This window comes from Rhinopithecus roxellana, chromosome 4 (assembly GCF_007565055.1).
Source record: "Rhinopithecus roxellana isolate Shanxi Qingling chromosome 4, ASM756505v1, whole genome shotgun sequence".
Classification (NCBI taxonomy): domain Eukaryota; kingdom Metazoa; phylum Chordata; class Mammalia; order Primates; family Cercopithecidae; genus Rhinopithecus; species Rhinopithecus roxellana.
This window is the reverse complement of record NC_044552.1, coordinates 42,360,452-42,381,653: the sequence shown is the minus strand read 5'-3', so window position 1 is coordinate 42,381,653 and position 21,202 is coordinate 42,360,452. Positions and strand designations below refer to the sequence as shown.

The 21,202-nt window shown below is 32.8% G+C and overlaps 1 protein-coding gene across 2 annotated transcripts in view; it reads right to left on the bottom strand.

The window, feature by feature from the left end:
* Window positions 1-21,202, bottom strand: part of EYS (eyes shut homolog) — a 1,930,870-nt gene that overhangs the window by 1,166,520 nt on the left and 743,148 nt on the right. For both annotated transcript variants that reach the window (XM_030928557.1, XM_030928558.1), the window contains exons 17-19: window positions 19,583-19,754; window positions 18,568-18,646; window positions 10,210-10,409 (exon numbers count right to left, since the gene is read on the bottom strand). In XM_030928557.1, the coding sequence (XP_030784417.1) occupies window positions 10,210-10,409; window positions 18,568-18,646; window positions 19,583-19,754 (451 nt within the window). The remainder of the gene's footprint in view (window positions 1-10,209; window positions 10,410-18,567; window positions 18,647-19,582; window positions 19,755-21,202) is intronic.

Genomic DNA, 21,202 nt, shown 5'->3' with positions numbered 1-21,202 from the left:
AGCTCCTTTTCATAGGCAGGTTGTCCCTACAAGTCAAGGAGACTCAAATTAGGTAGCTCTTTTCCCCAGCTGGTCGTCCAGATGTCTCTCTGAGTCTGGTTGAGTAGGGGGACTGAAGGTGTGTGGCGGGGGTGGTTTATAGGCTTCAGAAGGGAGGAAGTGTGTGCTGATTGGCCGTGGCTGCGTCTGGAAAAAGCACCATGAGTTCTAAATCCCGCAGTAGACTCCACCCAGAACTGACAGTCTGGCCCCATGCTTCAGGGCTTCCCTGGCTTGAAGGTGGGGCATCAATGGGGACCCACCCCTTTCTGCCCAGGAACCTGTCTGCCTTCTGCCACCATCAATCCTGTTGTCCAAGGCACTCAGGCTATTCTTATGGAGGGGCATCTGCGGGTCCACAGGGAGCCACCCTCAGCATCCCCTTGGCCTCCCTCCTGTGCTTGTCAGCACCCAAAGTCTGGAGGGGGCCAAGGTGGCAGAGGGCTGGCATGTCAGCATAACCCCAAGCATGGGCACACCTGGCTGGTCCTGACAGCATCTAGGCTTGGCCTGAGTCTTGCTCCAAAATTGGAGCAGGTGCCAGGATTGGGGAGAGTCCATGCAGCAAGAGCATGTACTTCCAACACTGTGGGGCCATGGGGTGGGTTTCCCAGGGCCCCCAGAGCACAGGGATGCCTGGGTTCACAGCCATGGCTGGGTGGCTGCAGCTGCGCCCGGGAGGGCAGGGCTCTCACCCAACGAACTTGGAAGGGGGCGTGGTTCCTGCCTGCTCTGTGGAGGGTAACCCTGGCTGTGCCTCACCTACTGCAGCTAGTGTCTTTGCAGTGGCTGGTCCAGATGGGCCACACCTATAATTAAAATTATCTGGAGGTATGTAATTTATTACAGTAAACTTGTTATTGATTAAAGGCATCACATTTTGCATTGAGACAGCCATTTGATATTTATCAGTTAAAATAATTTGAACTCTTTCTCTAGAAAATCCAGTATACTTGGTATAAGTTGTTTAGTATTATTAAAGATTAACTTTGATAGGAATTAGTAAAGTGGTATAGCAATTAATAGTAAAGATAGTAGAACTGGACATCAATATTTACTTATTTTCACACTCTAGTAAATTAAAAGAAGTGTGACATATAACAATTCACTTTTATTCTTACCAAAATTTAAATGGTGAAACATTTTTTAATATTTCTCTATCTTGCCGCAGAAAACCACCAAACTCATTAACTGTCTGGTAATTATGCCAAATAAGCTATCATAAAACCATAATTATTAATGTCACAACTCTCTTTAATATGGTTAAATTGTTTACTTTTTTTCCTTCATTTTTCCTTTTGATTTCAAGAAATACAGAATTGTAATTAGTCATGTCTGATCCTATGGATCATATATGCTCCTCTTTGGCTCTTGGACTCTGATGATATAGTAAAGCAACCTATGTTTGATAAAGGTATTTTAAACAATAGAAAATTATTTCTACTTCATCAAAGGAAAGGAATTTGAATATATCTGTGTATTTGTTTGTGAAACAATCACAAATATATTTTAATATACACAAAAAATTCACATATTTATGATTAGAGACTAAAACTAATTTGTAATTTTGAATGGACATAATCATCCTATTAAAATATATCACATACATATTTTATTCTGCTAAAATCTATTTATAAGAACTTCTGAAGGAAATACAGGTACAGCTATGATTTCTCAATTTCCAAATTCCAGCTGCAATGATTTTTTTGTACATAGTAGTTTTCCAAGAAATATTTGCTGAATTAAGTTATAAAATAATTAGATGAAAAATGAAATTAACTTTTTAAATTTTTAATCTTATTTTGAAATCAATTAGTTGCCTAAAAAAATACAGCAGTTGCCAATTTTCAGTGTAATTTTATGTGGAAATCAAATACTCTTTAATGTAAATTCATTTGGTGAATTAAATGAGTAGTCTCATTTTATTTTCTACTTATGGTAATAAAGTGACCTTAATTGTATCCCCAAATGGAATAAACAGATGTATGTTTAAAATTGAACTTGATGCTGTTGGGCAAACACTGTTTGTGTTTTATAGAATAAAATCTATTATATTGAATGCACAGGCTTTTTCTGTTACTTGCTTAAATTTTTGATTGAACATGTGATCACTAACTGTGGTTTACCATCACAGTTAGTATAGCTGACATTGATTTTATCTAGAAAATAATCTAGATTTACCTTTCAAGAGTAATAATTTGATCATAAATTATTGCCAGGTATTTTGAAAGGCAAACTATAATAAATTCTCACTACTCAAAATATATTTTTATTTATTTATCTATGAAATGACTAAGAAAAGTAGAAATCATAACAGGACTAAAAAGGAAATGTGTATAAGGTATTATATTCAAAATCAGTTCCAAAGGTTATGCAAAAGCTGGAAATACGCAAATTTTAATGCAATTCTAATTTATTATTTTATAATAATATTTATTCAGTAAAATTATATTTTAGATTGATTCAATTTGTTAATAATATTTGAAAAATCTGTTAAGTATTGCAAAAGTTCTGATTTGGAGAACTAAAGTACAAAAATACGTAATTTAAAAAATACTAAGGAAATTTGAAATTCTTGTAATTTTATTTAAAACATGAACAAAGAAAAATATTCAGTAAGTAATTATAAGGGTTGTGATAGTTTAGGACGTCATCAGAAAAATATTTCATTATTATGAAATGAAATTATAAAAAAATCTTACATGTGAATATAGGAAAAGGCTTACTAATTTGATGGATACAATATAATTTTAAAATTACAACATAATTACTAATAAGAATTATTTATATTAAAAAATTAAAATAGGTTGATGTTTTAAATTTGAATCTCTCCATATTGTGAAGTAATAATTTAGTCATAAATTTAGAGTATTACATGTTCCATCTTTTATTTTTGAAAACATAATCTCTATTTAATAAAATGTCACCTAAACTACGGCTGTTAAAATACCAACATCTTTTTCCAAGTTGTAAAACTAATTAACTTCAAGCTAAGTTGGTTAATGAGAGTTGAAAATGGAATAGTGTACAATCAATATCCCTACCCTGTAACCATGATAAGTTACCTAACTTCTCTTAGCCTTTATTTTGGAGTTTTTTATCTAAGCATATAAGAAAATAGCATCTGTCCTTCCTCTATATGATACTAGTATGGATTACTTCTCTCAAATAGTTTATTTAACAATATCATAGGATATTGTGGTCCCTAAGAATATATAATTAAAAATAATTCACTTTTACTGATTTTCCTGCCATCTTTTTAAAAAGAAACTTGAAACTGTGAGGAATCAAATATTAAAGCTTACTAATCTTTTAACATATAATTACTGTGAATTAATTATGCTCATTTCACGGTAGAAAGAGTAATAAAGCTTAAGTAAATACTAAGGACAAGAACATGAAACACTTCAAAAATATGGAGATAATGACCAAGGAGAATCAAATCTGGGAATAAATCATATAAGATTAAAGGGAAATTTGGAGCTGGACGGTGGGAAAGTTGTGGGGATGGATGAGGCAAAGGCAGAGAGCACTATGGAAAAAAAAAAATGCCTGGAATGGGGTTTAACATATTAAAAACAAACCAACTATCTTTGTGTCTCAGTGCTTTGTTTTATAAATTATTTCCAAAAAAAATAAAAAAAATAAAAATAAAATAAATAAAAAAATAAATAAATTATTTCCTAAATTCTGTGTATTCTACAGATTGAAAAAAGTTATATATAATGTTTTTGCTTATTTCTGTAGTCCTCTGCTGTGTGAGTCTAATTTGAATTTTAGTGTAATTTCAACATAGTTTTTATAGTTTAATAAAACTTACATGCATTAAAATGCTATTAAAGTGTTACACATGGTTAATAATACTTATGGATTTCTGAAAGCAGCCATTATTACACTGAACAAAGTCATTAATGTCTTTAAACTTTGCACCAGGAAATAAAATACAATGTAGATGTTTAACTGCAAGGAGAATAGTCATGATATCTGACTATAAATATTTCTTCTCTTTTTACCATATATTTTTTTCTCTTGCATTTCATATTTCAAATAAAATATACTATAATAAAAATAAATGAGCAATGCATTGAATTCTGGTATTGACTTTCCCAATAACAAAAACTCTTATTTTGTTTTGATTCTGACTTCAGTTTTGATGATTGACAGAGTACAAACCTCTTTAGGCCTTTGCCTTGTCACCTATGTAATAACTAGGACACTTAAGGTAATCTCTATAATCTCCCTCAGCCCTAAAACTCAATTGAGTTTACAACTAGAAATGAAATCATCAGGTATTATATTTTCTGTACAAAAACATTTTCAATTATTTTAAATTACATATAGTTTGAGAATGGCAAAGACTTTGAAAATCTTATCTATTATTTGTCATGTAACTTTTCTCTACTTCAGATGTGCATATTATTAGATTGGCATTTCTTCATTAAGTAATATAAAGTCAATCACTTAAATGTTTGGATTGTCTAAAACATACATTACTAAAAATAAGTTTAGGTGTTTAAAATGTCCGTTCACTTCTCTATAAATCACCTGAAGTATAGTTACAGAATGATATGTTACTGTACATCTAACATCTAAGTAACTGTTTATCTAAAAGAAATACTAGCTTATTTTGCTTGAAACAGTTAGCTTTTATTTTATTTCAGTATGCAAAGCAATACTGCCTATTTATTTGTCCACAGTAATAAGGAGACTAACTATATGTCAGTGGTTCATTCATTTTACTATCTAGAGTCACTTTCCAAACAGTCAGGCTTAAGTCCTTCCTTCCCTTCCTTCCTCCCTCCCTCCTTCCCTCCTTTTTTTACTTCCTTCCTCCCTCCCTCCTTTCTTTACTACTTTCCTTCCTCCCTCCTTCCTTCCTCTCTCCTTCCTTCCTCCCTTCCCTTCTCTTCTTCCCTTCCTTTCTTTCCTTCCCTTCTTCCCTTCCCTTCCCTACCCTTCCCTTCCCTTCCCTTCTCTTCCCTTCTCTTCCCTTCCTTTCCTGTTTAAAGAATCTACCTATGATCATTATATAGCACACTAAGGATTTACAGTATGAAACATGCTTTGGAAAAATTATATTTTCAACTAGCACACTGAAGCAATGGGACACTGACGTAGACAATGTCATAAGGTAGCAACATCAGAGTGTATCACATTAAATTAGCATTTTATGGCAACAGTTCAATTAGGCTTATAGCTTTCATTGAACTTTAAAACTTTTTTATAGTTACATAACAACAATAAATATAATGGGTTTATAGCTAGCTTTATATTTGTATATGTCAAATACATAATTTAACTGAGACAACATGAGGTATATTTTGCTTTGAAAGGACTCCATATATAAATCAACTTATAAATGTACAAATCTGTTGCATAGAAAATAAATTCCTAACAGGTTCAGTGGCTCTAAATGTGCCTGAGAATATTAGACAAGACCATTGAACTCAAAGTGTAAAAAGTTATATCTAATCCAGGTTTCTTGGTAATTTTTTTCTTTCTTCATCAAAATAAAACTCTTCTGTATGTATATCTGTGCTAACTACCATAACAAATGTATCCTTGCCAAAAAACAAAAAATCTACCTATCTTTCAAAATTTAGTTACTGCATCAGGAAGTTTTTTTTTTTTTTTCATATGAATACTAGCTATCTTAATTATATACCATTGTCTTAGTTCTAAAATAATTTAAAATAATAAAATGTTTTCATGAGAGAAATCAGCAATGAACAAAGTGTAAATCTGATACACCTCTGACCTGGAGAGGTCCAATACTCAAAATTTAATAGTAGAGGAAGATTATTAGACTCACATTTGTGCAGTAATTTGATCCTTAGACCCTGGCAACCACAACACATGTAGTAAAAATAGGCTTTCATAGGTGTTCCTGTGTATTATTAATGCTTGCCTCTGCCCAGACATTTAATGGTTCATCCTTATCATTTAAAAATAGTCTAGGAGACACAGAAATAATTCAAAAACTAAGAATCTGGCAAATAGAGTTAGGATATGAAAGTGGTCTTCTGATATATCTGCGTAGCGACAATGAAGATCGACAAAGCAGGGATATAAAATGATAGAAACTGACACTCTGAGTCACCTTAATTCTGTAACAATAAAAAGATGAGTTCAGCTATATGAGCTTTGAAAAAATGTCATTCTTGGAATAAACTACTTTATAAACAGAAGATAATAATATGGCTTTTTAAGTGAGTGTTACATTTACAATGAATGAAAATGATGAAAAATTAAGGAGCATTAAAAAATAAAAGAGACTAAAATAAGAAAATTTCAGAAAAACTGTATAAAAGTTTGAGAAGTAAACAAAAATGTGAGAAAGAACAAAAATATAAAGATTGAAAAAAGTGAAATACACGAAGGACAGAGTTTTAAGTTGTGTTATTCACAATAGCAAGGATATAGAATCAACCTAGGTGCCCATCAAGAGTGGATCGAAAAAAGAAAATGTGATACATATACACCATAGAGTACTATGCAGCCATAATGAAATTATGCCCTTTGCAGAAACATGAGTGGAGTTGGAAGCCATGATCCTAAATGACCTAACACAAGAATAGAAAACCAAACACCATACATTCTCCATGTAAGTGGGAGCTAAACATTGAATACACATGATCATAAAGATGGGAACAACAGACAATGGGGATGACTAAATGCAGAAGGGAGAAAAGGGGACATAGGCTTGTGGCCTAGGTGATGGGATTTTTGGGATCCCAAGTCTCAGCATCAAGTAATTTACCCCTGTAACATACCTGTATATGTGTTGTTTAGTCTATAATAAAAGTTGAAAATTTTAAAAAAGGAAATAAAAAAATTTCATCAAAGAAACTTTTGTAATGTGTGATATACAATATGTAAGCAATATTGCCACCCAAAGTAGAATGCAGAATGAGTGAATCAGTATCAATCTGCATAAGAAAAATAGAATAATAATTTTAAAAAATTCTCCCGACTTGAAAAAATAAATAAGAAAAACGTATGACACCACTTATTTTGAATAAACACTTAAAACTCCAGAAATAAAAACAGAAGGGAATTAAATTATAAGTTCTCTATATGTCAGTCATTGGAATAAATATTTTCTATGTGGTTTTTAATTAAATAAAAGTCATGTTAACTTTTGTGAAAGAAGTGAATCAACTGAATTTATAACATACAGCATTCAGGAAAATAGACCACTCCTTGGTTTCATTTTTGCAATGATGGAGATGAAAGCAAACTCACAGCATTTACTATATCATCCTCAGTCAAAGATAAGATCTAAGAAATTTACATTTCACCAAGTTAAAATTAATATGTGAATCTTATAACATGGCAAAATATTTTAGGTTGGGAATTAAACAAATTACAGGCAATTTAAAAGGGTAGTGCAGTCTTTATCTTTTTTGTTTGTTTAATATCATTCAGTGTTAAACTTCAATTGGAAAAAAATTCTAAAATAATTATAAGAATAAGCCTATGGAATATTCTGCAGGTCATTAAAAGCTGAAATATTTTAATAAAATAGTTTTCCTCGCAAGTAAGACCTCAGGATAAATACCCTTAAGGTGCAAAGTTATAAAGTTGAGTAATTTTCCCAATTAAAGTCAACAAACCTTAGCAAACTCATCAACAAACCAGCAACAGGAATGAAGACATTAACTTTTACTATGATTGGCATCAACACTGAAGCAAAAATAGTATAAAGATAATAACAACAAAATATTTTACCAGGTTTTTAACAGTGACCTGATTCTTTTTAATTAAATTTAGAGAACACAAAATAGGACTCAGAACAATAAGTTCAATTTCCTTTTCTAAATATCAAATAATAATTTTATTATGATTTTACATAAACATATTATAGATTAACCCTTAACCCATGAAAAAATCTGATAATTTAACTTGAAAAGCACTACCTCCTAGAATATGAGTTTTCTTTGGTAAGTAAACTATTGAAGGACTGTGTTGACTTGGCACCAACTGTAGCATGGAGTCTCAATAGGAACTGCACTTCCCAAGGCTTTACCATTGACAGATCTTCAGGGGATTTTAAACACATTGAATCAGCAATGATAATTTTGGAGACAGATGACTCATATTTAAATACAATTTGAATAACTTTATAGCAGTAATGAATGCCCATGCTTGTCCCTGGGAAATATGCCAAGAAAAAAAGCAGGCATCTTTAATATGAATTCCACTGGCTTCATGCTGTAAAAAAAAAAAAAAATGAACCTAGCTAGCCCATAAATAACTTTTCCCTAAAAGGAATATTTATAAAGGAGCTTGCTATGGTTTAGATGTCCACACCAAAACTCGTGTTGGAACCTTAATTCCTAGTGCAGCAATGTTGGGAGGTGGTGCCTTACACAGTGAATAGACCTTTAAAATAGATTAAAGTCTTTCTCATGAGACTGGATTCATTCTCTCAAGAAGGGATTCGTTCTGGTTAAAGTGGGTATCAGAAAGCAAGGATGCCTCTCCTGTTTTGTCCTTTTTACATTTCAGCTTCCACATTCACATCTCTGCCATCCTACGGTGCAGCATGAAACCCTCACCAGAAGCCAAACAGATGCCTATGCCATGCTCTTGGACTTTTCAGCCACTTGAAGCATAAGCCAAATAAACCTCTTTTCTAGTCTCTGTTATTCTGTCATAGCAACACTAAATGGACTAAGAGCTCTTACAGTGCTTGATTTAACAAATACTAACAGATCGTAAAAATATACATTGTAGGTTTATGTTTACTTATTTTGATAATCAATTTTTTTATTGAACAAAATGTATTTCCATTAATTGAATTCTGATTTTTAACACTGTATCCATCAGAAATACATGTTCAATTTATGATTAATGATTTAGTCCAGGAAATTATTAGGTTATAACCCTGATAATCCTTGCAGGGGTCATTTTAATAATTTTGTTTTATATAATTTCCATTTGTATAAAAAACATGTTTACTATATTTTATCAAACTACAAAAGTACAATAAACAGAAAGCATGTTCAAAACACAAGATACGAGAAAGAAGGATTTAAAATACACACACAGGTACACACACATGTCTGGCACATGTGTATAGCAAACAAAAATGGCATGTTAGGCAATGTGTAATAACTAATATCTATGTCATAGTAATAAATAAACATGGTTTGCCTATGCTAAATGTAAGTTAATATTCTTGAACTCATATGAAATTAGCATCTATGTGTGTCTTACTAGAGATATACACCAAAAAAAATGATACAGTAGATATCAAAATATAAAAATAGGCAAAACACTCCCTAGATATTGAACATAGAAAATAGGGAAGTGACAGTACTGTAGAGAAGACAGAATTTATTAGTGTCTTAAAAAGAAATAATAAAATATAGAAATGATAAGTATACTTTACTAGGAAATAACTATATATCAAGATATACATGGCAAGCCTGTCAGTAATTTAAGATATATGACAGAAATATAGTTCAAAAATTTTAACTTAACATCATCCTGGCACAAATGAGACTGAAAGGAGGTAAAGTATGTGTGTATATTTTTTAATACCTGGGTTCAGTTATTATTTTACAAGTTGAACAGATAGTGACTAAATTCTCAAATGACCAATCAATGGAATATATTATATAATCAGAAATAACAAAGGAAAAAAAATTCATCTCCTAAAAAGTTAAAAACTATACTTTTAAAAAGTGGTTTAAAAATATAGTGATAGAATAATTTGCTTTTATAACTCAAATAAAATTTTTATAACTTATTAAGATCTCAAGAGATAGGCATAGTAGTAACAGAAATGAATCTCTGGCTAGGAATTATGCTATAAATGTGAAATATTAACACATCATTCATTTGGTATAAAATATTCGAGAAAAAGAATAAAAACCCACTTTGAGAAAGGAGAAGAGATAAAAACAATTATAAAATGAGGGATGATTTAACTGGGAAAGCAAAACATGGGTGTGATATGAATGTATGATATTTGGAAAATATAAGCAATGCCATTTTGTAACTGTTATTTTCTAAGTTGTGCATATATATATATATATATATATATGAGATAAAATCTTACTTGAAAACTTAGTATTTATATTGCAGAGTGCATTACTAGTGGGATGTTTATAAGCACTCCTAAATATACATTTACTTACTTGTGGGTAAATAAATACTGACCTGCAGTCAAAAGTGTGTCCAGGGCCATCAACACAAATCCCTCCATTAAGACAGATGACTGAATTAAGTTCAGGCTCAGCACAATTATCAATGCTTTTTTCACAGTATGCCCCAGTGTATCCACGTGGGCAAATGCAAATAAATCCATGTGCTGACTTCTCACAGAAGCCTTCATTCATACAAGGCATGGATGTGCAGTCCTAGATTAAGAAATAGATAATCAAATTTGATTATTAGTATAAGGCTGACCATTTTAATAAAATTATATTTTTATTTAAATGTAATCTAAAAAACTGATGTGCAAGTTTGTTTGACATTTCCTTCCTCTGTTAATTGAAATATATGTTTATAATAGTGGGTTTTATTTTTTTACCTTTTATTACCAGAAAGACTCTGTCAAATATTCTATTGCTGATTTACCAAGAAAAAAATCATTATTAATCTTTATAAAAACATGTACCATGTCAGAGAACTGTCCCTGCCCCCAATAATGGTGCTAAAGCAAATTTCCTCTGCAGATAATAACAGAATTCACTAGCCCTTAGTGTCTATCATACCTCTGAGTTTTCCCCAAACAGCCCCAGTTCAACTCTGCTCTCCTAGGGTAATGATTAATAGTATTTCCATGAAATTTCAAAGGATTTCTGGGCTTGATCACATACTTAGAACAAACACTTCACAATGGATTTATGTCCATGTAAAATACCTAAATCTCCTGTAATAGCTGAAGTTTGAATCCAGTCATAATCTTTTAATTACCTACTTTTTCCCACGCATTTGTCCAAATGTATGTCCAGCATTACTGACACCTATAGCTGCAGAAGTGCAAATGTCTTGTAGAGTTAGAAGATTCTGGATAATACCTATTACTTTTTATGCTTAAAAATATTTTAAAATTTCTCATAGTTTTACTTACTTATTCAACAAATGGTATTTTATTTATTGTAACTACATTGATGCGCAAAATGGTGATAATATCACCCACCTCATATGGGGTGCTATGAGACTTAAATAAAATAATGGCACTGTGTCTTAAACATCATATGTGATCAGTAAATATTATCTTTCTTTCTTCTCCACTCTGAAGGCCAAAGGCTCAGTCAGCCTCTATTTCAATCTTTTGGCACTTAATTTGAACAAGAAATATGTTTCTCTGCATATTTAGCTTCTACCATATCATACCATATGCTTTTAAGTTTACAGTTTAGGGTGTGTGTATATATATATATATATATATATATATATATATATATATATACACACACACACATTGTAGAAAACACATGTCATAATACCACAAACATGGTATAACATTATTTTTCATAATGTAAACTGAAAAGATTTGCACCCATAATTCTGAGAAATAATTTATGGAAAGTTATGACATCATTGGTAAAACTGATTATTTTCAATGAGTTATCTAAAGATATCTTAATGAACCTAAACTAACTTGAATCATTTTGCACTCTAGGTCTTGAGTTCTTACATTCTCAAGGATAATTGCAAATGCAAATATAAGATACTTCCTCAGCATTTTACCTTGAAAAGTGATAATTTTCTAGAATTATTATTCATTAATTGACACCTATGCTTACAAATATTTAGTGACTTTTAAAAAGTGTTAACAACAGAAACTCATACTGACAAGACTATTATGGAAGCCATTGCATTAATATCATTTATCCACTGGAAAATTAGATGATGTTAAAAATAATCTGTGAGATTAATTAGTGTCATCTTCAATTAGAAATGAATTGTGCACCTCAGTATAATATTCCAGTCATGCCTGGAACTTAGATAGTAATCTTGTACACCCCACCCCCCACAAGTGATAGAACTAAGTATGTTTTTGTAAACAAATGCTATGATATTTGTTCCACTTTTGCTTAAAATGTGAACTTGTTAAGAAAAACCAAGGGCACATAGTAGACTATCCTGTAGGTATTGCAGTTTTATTTATGGAATAGAAAAGCAGAATTCCACAGGGAGTGTCGTGGAAACATGTTTCTCCCTTAGCTCTATTTCTAGATATGTATGGAATGACTTATTAGAAAACATTACATAAACTAATTGAATTGTATCTACCATGGGAAGACAGGGATAGTTTTTAGACTGCCAAAAGTTCTGTCTCCAGGGTTTCAAGAATCTTTTACTAAATTAATTAGAAAGCTTAATGGGAAATACAAAGGCAATTTCTTTTTAGAAGAAATCAAATTGTCATTTAAAGTTCTTGATCTTTCCTGGTTTAAAAATTTAAAAGGATGCCTTTCCTTTTGTTCATCATCATTTATATTGCTTTGCTATATTCTATTTAATATAATAAAGTGCTTTCCCAAAGAGTTCACTAAAGTAATTTCAGAAAATAAAATATATAAAAGGTTGAGTATTTAGAGAAAGAGATGGAAGCCGGGAGGAATCCTGCAGACCAGGGCAATCTAGACAACTGAGCTTGACCCCAGTGATATATTCATTCAACTTGTACTGAAAATATTATGCCAGGAAATGCACAGGAGCATGAAAGGAACAGGGCAGTGATATATTCATTGTGAAATTCTTAGGGCAAAGTACTAACTGGGCTAGTAAATGTGACAGTTATCTCACTGACTCAGATAGTTGTGTTCTTTCTGAGGGATGTGGTTTAGATCCACAGGGTTGTCCTGTGATCTCTGAACTTCCTAGAAAAGGAAGTTACCCAGTGTCATCTTTAGCATAACACTTCTCTCATGGCATCACGTTTCATTTTTTAGCATTGGTGTTTTGGGTAGCGGAACACTTTTCTCAATTAAGATCTTGGAGAAAGGAAAACAGATACAGAGAGAACTACTATTTTAAGAGTGGGAACAGAACAAGGTACTTACTAAGTCCCTACCATTCCCTCTGCAAAGGGGGGGTTAACCTTCACAGAATCCTGTGAACTTTGTCCAGTTCTGAATAAAAACTGCTAGTGCAGTCAAGTGTTTTTAAATGTGTATATTCAAAATCTCATTAATTCTGTGGGTTTTTACTTTGCAAGCTGCAGGGTTGGGCAATCCAAAAGACTGAGAACACGTCAATTAGATGTAACTATGGAATCTGTAGCATTGTAAGTGACACGTGGTTGCTGCTGGTAGTCAAAAGAGGCTGGAAAAGTAAATGCAACTTCTCTTACCCCTACTTGTTTTACTCTTCTGATCCAGGTTTGGACTCACTTTTGCATGAGTATTCATAGGCTTACCCTAACTTAGAGATTCAAGATTTAGGGAGGAGGGCAAATAGTGGAAGAGCTAGAGGACAAATACCTAGAGAGCATCGTGGCATTTATTTAAACAAAGGATGCATATACCAAGAAGTAATATTCACATTTTGCCAGAACAAATACATAAGAAAATATTTCTAATAAACACACAAGTACGGTAGGGCACACACAAACGAATGCGCAAGAGGGGGTCTTAAAATTAGTGCTGATTATTTTCTGCTATAAAACAGCATAGAATGAACTCAAACTTCTGCACCTAAAACACAGAAAGAATTTTAAGAGCAATAAACTGTCTTAAATATCCAAAAAAGGGTACTGATTGAATATGGTACTTCCACACAATAGAATACTAATAAGAAGAAAGTAGAATATATGGTAGTATAGAATATATATATATATATATATATATAACATAATATAATATATATTTTATATATATATATAATTAGAATAATCTGTGGTTGATTAAGTGAAAAAGCAAGGTACTCTGTGTGTGTGTATTGAATGTTCTCATTTTGCAAGATCTTGTTTATTTTAAGGATTTGTTTCTAATTAAAGGATAGTGATATTCTCTAAAATAATTTGTAGGAAAAAGCTAAACATTTGTTGAGGGGGATGAACTCAAACTCAAAACTCAAACCCTCTCCTGGAAAGCATTCTGATGGTTCAATCATTTAATTTCAAATAAAAAGAATGAGAAAAACTTGTTAAATAAGTCCCTTTTAAACCTGTCAAAAATCACAGAACCTTTAGAGTTCTGTAATAAAGTAAATTTGGATAGATGAAAATAATTTTCTGAATGCCAGAATCCACTATGTACTAGTGAAAGAATAACAAAAAATAGAAAAACATACATGATACACATGGCAGACAAAATGTAAGTTATATTAAATTAAAAGCTCATAAATTACAGTTCACACTCAGAGAAACACAAATACATGCACTCGTGTGCGTACTCAGTTTTTTACATGCAGGAGACGCATGTGCAGCCTTGTTACATGGGTGTATGGCACTTAGGTAGTGAGCATAGTAAACAATAGGTCATTTTTTTGAACCATTCTCCTCTCCTTTCCTCTACCTTCTTCTAGTCCACAGTGTCTATTATTCCCATATTTATCTCCACAGTTGTTGAATGTTTAGCTCCCACTTATAAGTGAGAATATATGGTATTTTCTTTTTTCTGTTCCTACATTAATTACTTTAGTTTTATGGCCTCCAGCTGCATCCATGTTGCTGTGAAGGACATGATTATTTTTTTATCACTCTGTAGTTTTCCATGGTGTATATGTACCATATTTTCTTTATCCAATCCACCACTGATGGTCACTTATGTTGATTCCATGTCTTTGCTATTTATACACAGTTCTTTAATTCTTTCCTTTTATTTAGAGAACTTACATGAGTCCTTACTTTATATTAAGTCTGGTCATAACAATATATTCACTAGGAGTTAAAGCACACATTCTTTTATTTCTACTTCATCTAAGAAAGTCATGATATTTTAAATTCTGCAGTTAGTTTTTTTTCCATTTTAGTTCATAACATATTTATAATTTGATATCTTAAAAATAATACTGCTTCCATGTACATACACACGGTGCATGAGGAAGTCTTATCAAACTCGAAAGAAAAATATCTGCTTTCTATGCTGCCCTTCTCACTTTTCTTTTCTGTTTGTGTGTGCACATCCAGAACTTAAATTACATTTTATTTCACTAGTCGTGGCATATGTTCTCTCCCCAGGCATGCGTTTGCTTTTCTCCAGCATTAATTATAATTTTTAAAGCTTCCCTCTAATTGTCACTTGGACAAAAAACAAAACAAAGTGCTTTAGGTTTCTCTAGAGAAACAGGATGAATAGGATAGATGTATATATGAAAGGGAGTTTATTAAGGAGTACTGACTCACACTATCACAAGGTGAAGTCCCACAATAGGCCGTCTGCAAGGTGAGGAGCAAGGAAGCCAGTCTGAGTCCCAAAACCTTAAAAATAGGGAAGCTGACAGAGCAGCCTTCCATCTGTGGCTGAAGACCCGAAAGCCCCTGACAAACCATTGGTGGAAGTACAAGGGCCCAAAAGCTGAAGAACTCAGAGTCAAATGTTTGAGGGCAGGAAGCATCCAGCATGGGACAAAAACGGAGGCTGGAAGACTCAGCCGGTCTAGTTCTTCCACATTCTTCTGCCTGCTTTACTCTAGCCTAGCTGGCAGCTGATAAGATTGTGCCCACTCAAATTGAGGGTGGGTCTGTCTTTCCCAGTTCACAGACTCAAATATTAATCTCCTTTGGCAACACTCTCACAGACACACTCGGGAATAATACTTTGCATCCTTCTGTCCAATGAAGTTGACACTCAATATTAACCATCACAGCAATTTTGCTTGTGTTGTTGCCCATCCAGCCCTAACATAAACTATATTTTTTCCATTCCTAAAGAACTTCACATATAACACCTTGCCCTATATTGACTCAAGTGCACTTTTCAGTTAGTACTGCCTATCTTTCTCCATTTCTCTTGCGTCTTTAGCCTTGAAAAACAGTTCATGAATCTCCTTCAGAGTGTGTTATCTAAGTATTGTACCATAGAGAAAGTTAAAATAAATAGGTCAGCTAGTAAGTAAGATAGAGATACAGCATTAGAGAGAGAGATGTAGATCACTTTCTATGTGGAGCTGGTGAAGTAGGAAGTATATCTAATGATTATTATATCTCAATTTCTTATAGACATTCAATATCTAAGATTTACAGAATGAGCAAAATTACATGTAGAGTACACTTAATGCATTGGTGGAACATGACAAGATTTTTACAAAATTATTAAGCTATAATAATTATTCTAGATGGTACTAGTACAAATGAGATAAAAAGTAAAGAAACAGAATAGTCCAAAAACTAACCTATATATAGAAGTCTACTATATGAAAAGCAAAGCATTCCAAATCGAGAAAGAATTAAGAGATCCTTTGATAAAATTTCTTGGAAAAAATCGTTATGCTTAAAAGAAACCATTAAGTTAGATTTCTAGTTTTTATCAATCATAACATATTCACTATGAGTTAAAGCACTAAAAGTATCATGAATTCTATAATTGTAGTTAATGAGAATATAAAAATATATTTAAGATATTACAGTGTGAAGGATTTCTTTGGAGAGTGGCAAAGCCCATTTAGGAAGAAAAAGGTAAAGACAAATATGAAACTCTCACAATTCAAAAGCTGTATAAAGTAAGGATGTCCCGACTTTATAAAAGATTTGCATTTTTTCAGAACCTAGTAGGTTTTATCTATAATTTAAAATAATATATACAAATCAAAAAGTAAAGGGCAAGTAAGCAAAAAGAAAAAGGGCTATAAGTAGGCAAGGCACAAAGAACTACAAATGGCAAAAAATAGTATAGAAAGGTGTTCAATCTTGATAGTAACCTAGGAAAATGTAAATTAAAATAATGACAAACTGTATTTTCCTCATGAAGTTAGTCAACACTTTGTAAAAAGTGATTTCATTTAATAGGATATAGGTAAGCCGGTGTGCTTGTACTCTCATCAGGTAAACATGGTCTTCAATGTTTATTTGGAATACTTTATAGCTATTAAAAAGAATGAAGCAGGACTCTTTGCATTTTAATGGAATATTTCTAATATATACTTCTAAGACAAAAATATCATTGAGTATAATGAATTTGCTCTTATGCTAAAATAACAATATTAGGAAAAAATCTAGAAGCACTTAAGTAGAATTTTAACAATTGCTCTCATAATATTGGCTGTATATGTACGTATGCATATGGTATATGTATGCATGTATGTATGCATATGGTATATGCATACATACATACATATGTCAACAATGTCTATTTACTGATATTTTAATTCAAAACAAAGAATATGATATTTGTACTATCAAGAAATATGGTGTTAGTGATTACTTCAGGCAATATTCGTGGTAATGCAAACAGGACGTATGGTTCATTCATTCTCTACCAGGGAATTGATTTATTACATTTCCTTTTCCACATCAAGAATGGCTTTCACAATCCAGAACAAAATAAACACAATATCAACAGATAATTATGCTTTTTAAAACTGTGTCAGAAAATGTGCTAATTGTTTTACATGCATTACCTCATTTAATTCTTGCAATAACCTGAGGTAGTTACTGTGATTACTTTATTGAATAGTCAAAACATAATTTTAAAATAAATGTAATTTGAGAACACACAGTAGGTAAGTAGCAACACAGAGTTTCAATCCTGTTTCTCATTTAACTACTCCATCACCCGTCTCTGAAAGGGCCACTTACTGAATAGCTACCGTGTTTCATGAGCATTCTCACACATGACCCTGTGATGTCAGAACTAGTATAGCTATGCTTTACTGACTAGGGAGAGAGACACAAAGAGTGTAATAAAATACCCATGGTTTCACAATGACAAAAGCTTTTAGTTTGTATGCTTCCTCCCTTTACTATGTTATTGTCAATCAAAAATGATTTGGAAGAACTCCTGAGGATTCCAAAAGGCTCACAAGATTCTCATCTACCAAGAACGGTCACAATCTTCAGTCAACCAACATTTCTCAACAAATGAGGCATCCCATATAAAATACCATATGTCAATCACACCACATGCGACTCCTGAAGATTGAAAGACATATCTTGAGAATAATAAAGGTGTTGCCCACTTCTTGATATATACATCCAGTATTTATATTCTCCTTGTGATATCTAAATTAATTGAATCCTATGTCATTCCTACATATCCACAGATACCTCTGTCTCCTAAGACCAGAGAGGAGGAGGCAGATGGTAAAATTTAAGCCATCTGAGCAATTGTTGATAATGGATACTTCTAGGATTTAGTTTGGTGGGGCAGTCGGTGGGAGGGAGGGGAATTGTGGAATTTTGTAACAACAAAAGACAAAGAAGGAAAAGGTGGGAAAAAAAAAAAGCCATGATTTGTAGTTTTGTTTGGAGCAGCCAAAGAATTACACAGAGGAAAGATGAGAGAACGTAAAATCATCAACAACTGTGAAAGAAATGACTTCGAAACCTACAGCAAGCAATTTGATTTTTCTTTTAAATTAAAATTTTTTGTCATATAACTTTAATAAAATTATAAGACTTACATTAATTTTGTTCTTACATTGTATGCTAGTCCCATCTGCATCACATGAACATGGATATTCATTACTAAGTTCTGTGCACCTGAAACACAGAATTAGAATTAAATTTTCAAATAAGTAGATGTTAAAGCATAACTTCAAGGGAGTTTCACCATTTAAACTTTTCTTTCCTAGTTCAGGTGAAAAAAGCACTCCCATGAGCAATACAAAGCAGAGTTTATTCCTGGGTTTCTTATCCTTGAAGGTGACTGGACTGAAAAAGTGGATCAATTTTCATTTTTGCCATTTTCCCCATGGCAATGAAAAGAACGAACAGTTTTAAAAGATGAAAAGTATGTCTAGGGCTTATGTGAGAAACTGAAGTTAGCTATGGCCAGGCTGCATTGCAATGAGCTGCCAACCTTCTTTCTCCCTTCCCTGCTTACAAAGTAGGTGGCAGGATTAGAAAAGAAAAGTAACGCAGAAGCAAGCAACATGGTTCATCTGTGATATATTCTTCTTTGCCACCTGCATCTCCTAGAAATACCTTCACTCTAGATGTGTATTAACCAATATTTTATCCATGATCAGAGGAGTTATTACACAGATTCATAGAGTCATAAAATACTTTTCATACACATAGGGATGAAAGAACCAGTTTATTTAGGAACATTTTAAACACCAAGTGTATGGTATTCTCTCTCCATAGAGCAAATGATAGAATGTCTCATCATCTTACCTGCTAGCTCTATTAACATGAGCAGTTACCTTTAAGTATATTAAAGTCTAATTAATCCACATTTATAGAAAATTAATTTATGCTAATGAACAGAAATAAAAGAAGGGCAGAGATAATGTATCAGTACATTGCATTAGCTAAAACTGGCAACATCTGTCATATTAAATGTACTTAGCTCTTGTTTTATGAAACAGCATAATTAAAATTATCTTTATCAACTTTCCCTTGACAATAAGCCTTAAATATTGTGTTAAATATACTTTCATAAAGCTAATAATCAAAAAAAATAAAAATAGCTACCTTCCATGTAGACAAGGATTTGAAAGGCAATCATTTGCATTTGTTTCACAGTGTGTTCCAAAAAACCCACTCTTGCACTCACAGGTATAATGATTGATACCATCAATACAAACTCCATCATGGAGACAGGGCTCTGATAGGCATTCATCTAGATTTATTTCACAATTGATGCCTGTGTGGGAACAGACAAGGCAAAACATGGAACCATTTAAATACAAAACTCACAAGTTTGTTCATTATGGTAAACATCCCCAAGAAACAAAGACTTCTCGCTATAATGATAACTTGATATTTGGTAGCAAAATAAAGCATTTTCCAAGGTTGAATATATTAGGTCTGTGAACATCCAGATTACTAATTTAATGTGAATGACAAAAACAAAGCACAAGCTTAATATACTGAAGAGATTGTTTTTATTGTAATGTTTGTTGAGAATATTAGTGAAGTAATGAATTATATCAAGTTGTCACTGTGAATACTAATTTATAATTTTTTTTTGTAATGGTGTTTGAGAGTCAAACATTTATTACCTACAAGAATTAAGAATAAGTTTGAAGTTTTCTTTTCTTTTCTTTTTTTTTTTCTTTTGTTGTTGAGACGGAGTCTCGCTCTGTCGCCCAGGCTGGAGTGCAGTGGCTGGATCTCAGCTTACTGCAAGCTCTGCCTCCCAGGTTTACTCCATTCTCCTGCCTCAGCCTCCCAAGTAGCTGGGACTACAGGCACCCGCCACCTTGCCCGGCTAGTTTTTTGCATTTTTTTTTTTTTTAGTAGAGATGGGGTTTCACTGTGTTAGCCAGGATGGTCTCGATCTCCTGACCTCGTGATCCGCCCGTCTCGGCCTCCCAAAGTGCTGGGATTACAGGCTTGAGCCACCGCGCCCGGCCGAGTTTGAAGTTTTCTAAATTTGGCTTTAGTGAATCCATTAATGGGCTCTCTGAGATTTCTAAATGAAATCTAAGTTTGACTAAATACCTGGGATTTTCAAAGGCCAAGTAGCGAATATTTTTAAGGACCTACCAGGAACCACCTCTATGCTCAGCTAGAGGTACCAAACCAAAAAATAAACTTCCTGTTAACCCAAAAACGTTGTTAGGGAGGCAACAATTTACAGATAGAAAACATCTAGATAATAACATAAGCAGAGCTTAATAGAAAGCAAGATTGTGTTTCGTATGTTTGAAATATCTGGAAAGAGCACAGAACCATTGTAGAATTGTTAGAATAATTTATTTGCCCATTATATCCATTACTAGCAAGCGTCTACTAATAAAAACTAGCATTGATTGAGCACTTATTGGTGTGCCCTGCCCTTAAGGCTTCCTGCACATTATCTTAGCAAATGCTCATCAAACCAATAAGCAGATCTCATTAACCTTAACTCACTGGTGAGTATTCAGAGTGTAAGTAAAACTTCCAGGCCACACAAGCCATAACAGCAAACAAGAATTTAAATCATGTTTCCTGTGACTTGTGCTTCTGATCATTACTTTAAATTACCTACCCTGCAGCTACTCTGTTATGTGCATAAGTTGCTATGCTGAGTAATACCGTAGATACCATTTGGAAAACATGGTTCTTGTAGCCAATACATAATACCTAGTTGTAAAAAGAGATAAGTAA